Source organism: Echiichthys vipera (assembly GCF_963691815.1).
Source record: "Echiichthys vipera genome assembly, chromosome: 1".
Lineage (NCBI taxonomy): Eukaryota > Metazoa > Chordata > Actinopteri > Perciformes > Trachinidae > Echiichthys > Echiichthys vipera.
Genome location: NC_139826.1, coordinates 39,508,687 through 39,515,500, shown reverse-complemented (window position 1 = coordinate 39,515,500; position 6,814 = coordinate 39,508,687). Strand labels below are relative to the sequence as shown.

Below are 6,814 nucleotides of genomic sequence, written 5' to 3'. Positions count from 1 at the left end.
GAGTCGGCCGTCCAGTACGAGAAGTTTCTGAATGTAAGTGACCATATGTGTTTCACTTTTATTGAACGGTCCCCATTAGCTTCTGCCATAGCAGTTCGCTGGTCTTCCTGGGGTCCACGTTCCAAAAGTACTGTACAAACAGTGAGACATGAACAGTACATGAAGGGGACATGAGCGGGACATGAACGAGACATGAACAGTACATGAAGGGGACATGAACGAGACATGAAGGGGACATGAACACAACATTAAGGGGACACGAACGAGACATGAGCGAGACATGAATGGGACATACAGGGAACATGAACGAGACATGAAGGCGACGTGAAGGCGACATGAAGGGGACATGAACGAGACATGAGCGGGAAATGAAGGGGACATGAACAGTACATGAAGGGGACACAAAGGCGACATGAGCAGGACATGAAGGGGACATGAACGAGACATGAACGCGACATGAACGGGTCATACAGGGGACATGAAGGAGACATGAACGGGACACGAACGAGACATGAACGGGACACGAACGAGACATGAAGGGGACATGAACGGGACATGAAGGAGACATGAACGGGACATGAACGAGACATGAACAGGACATGAACAGGACATGAACCGGACATGAAGGTGACATAAACGGGCCGTGAAGGGGAAATGAAGGCGACATGAAGGGGACATGAACAGTACATGATCGGGAATTGAAGGGGACATGAGCAGGACATGAAGGGGACATAAAGGGGACATGAGCGGGACATGAAGGGGACATAAAGGCGACATGAAGGGGACATGAGCGGGACATGAAGGGGACATGAACGAGACATGAGCGGGACATGAACGAGACACGAATGGCGGTCTCCTGGGTGAAAGTCCGGTGCTTGTTTGATCCGTCCACCCCCTGAACCTGCCTCCTTACGTGGGGTTCGGTGCTCTTAAAGCTGCAGTGGGTAAAAAGGAGCTGGTCTGAATCTGTTGTCTTGTGCCTTTCTCCTTCCAACAGGAGTTCTTCCTGAACGTGAAAGACATAATGCGAGCGCCCACTGACATCACGGGGCGCTTTGAGAAGTGGGAGGCAGCAGAGGTGGAGCTCAACAACAGGTGAGAGTAAAGATGGAAGTGAGGCGTTAAGGGTCCGAACCAGGTTATCTAACCCGCTCTCTACTCGTCTTTGTCAGTTCAAACCCAACCAGTCACCGCGGGCAGAGACGCTTTAATGCAGGGCCCCGGATTGGCCGGACTATTTTAATTTACCTCACTGGGAAGAAAGACTTGCCTCCTATTAGCGGCGTTTCCGAGCCTCTCAGGGCGCACTCACACTGTCCATTCATACCGCACCCGTCACGCTTTGAGGAGAACGACGACCTGGACACATGAGAACATTCACAGGCCTAAAAGCCACATGTTTTCCTGTGTGTTGTTTAGTTTCTACGACAGGAAGTCGGCCGTCCACGAGGCTCTGTGCGACAACATGGACACGCGCACCGCCGTGGAGGAGATGAGAGTGCTGGTCGGCCACAGCAACAGCTACATCGCCGGCAGGAAGAGCGCCAAGCTGAAGCCCAACCGCATGCTGGTGGAGAGCATCGCCGCGTATCTCACCAACATGCTGAAGGTAAGAACCCTTTTGCTGCTGCTGCTTCTTAGGGCGCACTCACACTGTCCTTCCGTACCGTGCCCAAACAGCTTTTACGGCTAAAGTCTAGTTCCTTTGCAAGCGTGCCGCGCCTAGCTGCGGCACGCTTGCCGGCCACAGCCCGTTTGGGAGAGGTGGGCTTTTGTAAAGCACGTTTGCACGTGTACGAGCACGAGCGTTCTCCGAGGCCCAGGTAGTGTGAGTACAAACGGGCCTGGAGGGGGGGACAAGGACCCTAAAGCACGGGGCACGGGACGGAGGCACAGTGTGAGTGCGCCCTTAAAGGAATGACTTATTGCGTCGTGCTTTCACTGAAATGAAGCTTTTGTCCTTTAGATATTTGGAGCCATCGAAGGATCGGAGCCCATCGGTTTCCCAGTGGGACAAAGTCAGAGCATCGATGTGAGTAGTGTTGTTATTCCATGATGGTAAACTGCTCATCCGTATTTTTCGTAAACATGTTTAAAGCCGCGTGTGTTTTTAAATGACAGTCACAATCTTGTTTCTGCTGCGTTTCCAGCTGGAGAGCACGGTGATGCCGTACCTCGCCGTCTTGTCAGATTTCAGGGAGGGAGTGCGAAAGATCGCCCGAGAGCAGAAAGGTGAGAGCGTTATCTTTTAAATGTTAGTGTTGAAACCTTTCTCATCGTATCTGTACAACCTTCTTCTTCTTCTTCAGGGTCTAATATTCAAACAGCGTCCGTACGGGTGCTTCAAGGTGCTTGAAGTTTGGATAAAGTGCCTGAAATTGCAACTAGCCACGGAGTAGAACTACAATAAATCAGAGCCTGAAATGAAAAACGTGACATTATGGTTTTCAGTGTGTATGTATTTGTAAAACTTTTACCACAGCTGTGTGTCTGTGTCTTTTGCTGACGAAGAGATGATCAGAATAGTTGGTGATTATATTTCTGAGGAGTTAGTTTTCCTTCCTCCAGCTGGGAGGAGGCCTCGGGGAAGACCCAGGACCAGGTGGAGAGATTAGATCTCCACACTGGCCTGGGAACGCCTCAGGATCCCCCAGTTAGAGCTGGTTAATGTGGCCCGGGAAAGGGAAGTTTGGGGTCCCCTGCTGGAGCTGCTGTCCCCGAGACCCGGCCCCGGATAAGAGGCTGAAGATGAGATGAGATAGTTTTCCTTCATTCGTCGTCCTTCTGTAGAAAGCTGTCTCCAAACATCATGTTGGATGTTTTTAAGGACAATAACGTCTCATTTAATGTGACGAACAAGTGACAATAATACGTTTACTGAACACTGAGGACTGTTCTGGACACAAATATGGAGGCTAACGCAGCTGGAAGGTGCTGGAAAAGACGGAAAATGCACCTGGAAATGCTTGAAGGTGCTTGAATTGGATTTTGGAAAAGCTGCAGGAACCCTGATTAAAGTAAAGTCTTCTTAATCTCATCTAGTGACGGCGTTGCTGCAGCTGTGTGACGTCGTCCGCGACGATACGTTACCAGAGCTCGGAGTCCGACTGGAGGATCATGAAGGTAAACAAACAGGAATAAGAGCCTTAAATGAACGACTCAGGCGTCTAAGATGTGATTAAGAAATGTTGATGCTTAGTCTTTTTATAATAATTGTAAAGAAGCAGCGTTTAATGCTGTTGAATGACACGTTGGCGTGTTACAGGCCTGCCCACCGTGGTGAAGCTGGTGGACAAGGAGACATTACTGAAGGAGCGAGAGGAGAAGAAGCAGGTGAAGTTTACACACATTAATAAATTAATCACAAACACTTTACACTTGGTGTAAAAGCTAATGATGCGTCCCTGGCAAGGACGTAAAGGTCATCATTGTCATTAAAGTGTATGTCCAGCGAAAATGGGCCCTGTGGTCTTTTTCAGCATGAAAACACATCAAATAAGCCATCAAGACAGTTTATTTTGGTTGATCAACCACGTACAGAGAATGCTGGGAGAGTCGCTAACAGCTCCAAAGGGCTAACAGTGATTAGCTCGGGGCAGCACGGTGAAGGCATTCAACGGTCTTTTCTAACCACTAATGCTGCTGAAAATAACAGCAAACCTCTGCAGCAGCATGAGAAGAGTCCCTACACACACAACAAAGCAGCAACAGCGTAGTTAGTGAAGCCAGAGTTTATTAAAAGAGTGTTTTACAAGTCTGGGCCTTAGCTGCAGGTTCAAGTTGACAGCTCGTCCGCACAAGGCAATTACCAATCTGAGTGAAATCTGCTGACTCAGCCTTTGCGGTTCCTCTGTGTGAGTGTTCAGTCTTGCCGCCTGGTAACGCTTGGACACTAACGCCCACTGACCTGTAGTGAGCTGGCGCTGCCTGGAGCCCCTGAGATCTTGCAGGACATTTCGTTGCTGCAGAGAAAGTTGCTGTCTGGGACTTTTTCAAACCTTATACCATCTATTATTAAATTATACTTCACCAAACTGCCACACACCACAAGGTTTACCTGTTTAGTTGTAATAAATCATCAATGGGCTTCTTCCTTTTGCATTCACTAATCCACTCGAACGGACGACCTGTCAACTTGTACCTGCTGGTAAGACACAGACTTGTAAAACACTCCTTTTTAATACACTCTGGCTTCACTAACTATGCTGTTGCTGCTTTGTTTAGTGTGTAGGGACTCTTCTCATGCTGCTGCAGAGGTGGTTAAAGTGGTTAAATAAGAAGTTTTTGCTGTGTTCAGTGCATCGCCCTGAGCTAATCAGTCTCTCCGTGGCTTACTTGATTGGTTTTCATGCCGACATAGACCATGGGGTCCATTCTCATCTGACTTACACTTTAATGCAGGACCGAAACACCAAAACACACTTTAAAACCAAAAGTGTAACAGAGTCATAGTGATTAAAAAGAGTCGTTTGTTTCCTGTGAACCTGGAAACGTTTCCTCAAATTTGAAAGGTCACAGTCACATGTTTTTTTAAAAAGAAGGTCTGCTCTCGAAATAAACTTATTTAAATTTAGAAAGACTTGGGAACATAAAAAGGACAATATGCATGAACCAAAGGGGAGCTTAAGGAGTCCCAGCTGGCCTCCCAAGAGAAGAAGAGCGTTTTTTCTGGACGCATGTTGAGCAACACAAAGATCACCTGTTGTTTTTCCTTCTTCACAGATGGAAGAAGAGAAGAAAAGGAAGAAGGAAGAGGCTGCGAGGAAGAAACACGAACAAGAGGTCACTCACGCGGTTCCCCACGGAGAAGTTTGTCCTCTGTGATGGAGGAACGCGCTCACTCTCTCCCGTCTTCTCCTGTTTCAGATGGCTAAACTGGCAAAGATGAAGGTCCCCGCGTGTGAAATGTTCCGCACAGAAACAGACAAGTACTCCAAATTCGATGAAATGGTAAATCCCTCCAGGACAGAATAGATATATTTAAAGTGTGATGTTTGAAAATGCGAGTTCAAAGCACGCTTGGTACTTTTGTGTGAGTCTGGAATCTCTCAGTTCACGTGACGGACAAACGTGAACGGCGTGCAGAGATGAGCTGTGACACACCCCCCTCAGTACTTAAAGCGTGTGCATCCGTCTACCCCAGAGGACTTTTATTTTGGAGAAACGCTTTCACACTTATTAGACGCAACAATGCCTCTGGTAACGTAGGCGGAAGAATTTAAAAAGAACTTCTGCCATAAAACAGAAAGAAGAAGCGAGGAGAAGTGAGGGTCAGAGGCTAGCTGTCACTCAAGAGGCCACGCCCCTAATTATTCATAAACTTTAGCCTCCAATAAAATAAAAACTAGCCCCTCCCCCTCAGTGTTGTCATGGAGATCTGAGCTAAACACACAGACTAGAATGTTCTTTTGTCCTTAAACAGGTTTAATGATGCTGTGTAAACGGCCTGTTTAACATGGGGCTCAATGAGAAACTGCTCTGTTATGAAACCTGCCCCTAGTGGACACTCAGAGAACTGACGCTGACGGAGCTTCCTGGTTGGATCAAACAGGAAGTGGCTGTGGTGGGGGCGGGGCTTGGTTAAAATGCACCAAGACGCAGGAAATGAATTGACAGAAGCTCAGAGTTTCTGCAGGAGGACCAACAGACCCCTCCACTCAGCTGGGTTTACGCTCACCGTAGTGTCCTCAACGTGAGGGCGTGCGTGGGTTACATGACGTCATCGTGTAATTTGTCAGTTATGGTGTGAGACCCCACGTGAGATCAGTGGTTCTGGATCCAGGATCCGGTCTGAACGTGAAGGGAAACGGATGCATCTCACGGATTCGTCCGGCTGAAGTTATCGTCCAAATATTCACGTTCATTTAAGTTTTCTGTTGCTGATTTTCTGGAAATGTGTTACAGTGTTTGTGCTACGTTGAGATGAGTTAAGACTTGTTTCGTTGTTGTTGACAGGGTTTCCCGACTCACGACGTCGAAGGGAAGGAGCTGAGCAAAGGACAAGCCAAGAAGCTGCGCAAGCTCTACGACAACCAGGAGAAACTACACAACGAGTTCCTTCAGATGAACCAAAACGGCAACTGATTGTTGTTGTTGACAAACTGTCCAAAACCATCGGCTCCACAGAAAACCCCGCAGAATAAATGTTAAAAGGCCAGAGATGCCGCGTCATCGTTTCTCTCCTCTTTATCTGTTTCAGAGAAAACGGATCAGTGAATCTCAGAATGACGGTTAAACGTGACCAAAGTCGATGCATCGTGTTTTTAAATGAGAGGGGAGGGTTGTTCTTTGTTTTGTTTCTCCGCAGCAGCAAACACCGATGTGACTCAGTAGCTCTCTGCTCGAACCGTCTCCAGGTGTTTTATACATTAGTGATGCTTTGGAAACTCTGCCAGCTCGGCGTAAAACCATCCCAGGGTCTTTTTCTGCACTTACAAACATCAAATAAGCCATCAAGACAGTTTTCATGTCATGTCGGACGTGGCTAACAGAGATTAGCTCGGGGCAGTACGGTGAAGGCATTCAAAGGTCTTTTTTAACCACTAATGCTTCTGAAAATAACAGCAAACCTCTGCAGCAGCATGAGAAGAGTCCCTACACACACAACAAAGCAGCAATGGGCTCCTTCCTCTGGGATTGACTTTGGTAATCCTCTTGAATGGACTTTACTATGAGAGGAGCTGGTACAGGGGCCAGTAGGTAAGTCTTTAAAACACTCTTTAATAAACTCTGGCTTCACTAACTACGCTGCTGCTGCTTTGTTTTGTGTGTAGGGACTCTTCTCATGCTGCTGCAGAGGTTTGCTGTTATTTTC

At 47.6% G+C, this 6,814-nt stretch overlaps 1 protein-coding gene across 2 annotated transcripts in view; it reads left to right on the top strand.

Annotated features, from left to right (window-relative positions):
• cars1 (cysteinyl-tRNA synthetase 1) overlaps positions 1 to 6,535 on the top strand; it is a 21,691-nt gene extending 15,156 nt beyond the window's left edge. For both annotated transcript variants that reach the window (XM_083911594.1, XM_083911595.1), the window contains 10 exons: positions 1 to 33; positions 998 to 1,095; positions 1,420 to 1,609; positions 1,967 to 2,032; positions 2,151 to 2,232; positions 3,043 to 3,123; positions 3,266 to 3,333; positions 4,723 to 4,782; positions 4,867 to 4,950; positions 5,956 to 6,535. The exon at positions 1 to 33 is cut by the window's left edge and continues 71 nt beyond it. In XM_083911594.1, coding sequence (XP_083767720.1) covers positions 1 to 33; positions 998 to 1,095; positions 1,420 to 1,609; positions 1,967 to 2,032; positions 2,151 to 2,232; positions 3,043 to 3,123; positions 3,266 to 3,333; positions 4,723 to 4,782; positions 4,867 to 4,950; positions 5,956 to 6,084 — 891 coding nt within the window. In that variant the 3' untranslated portion in view covers positions 6,085 to 6,535. The remainder of the gene's footprint in view (positions 34 to 997; positions 1,096 to 1,419; positions 1,610 to 1,966; positions 2,033 to 2,150; positions 2,233 to 3,042; positions 3,124 to 3,265; positions 3,334 to 4,722; positions 4,783 to 4,866; positions 4,951 to 5,955) is intronic.
• Positions 6,536 to 6,814: the final 279 nt, after the last annotated feature.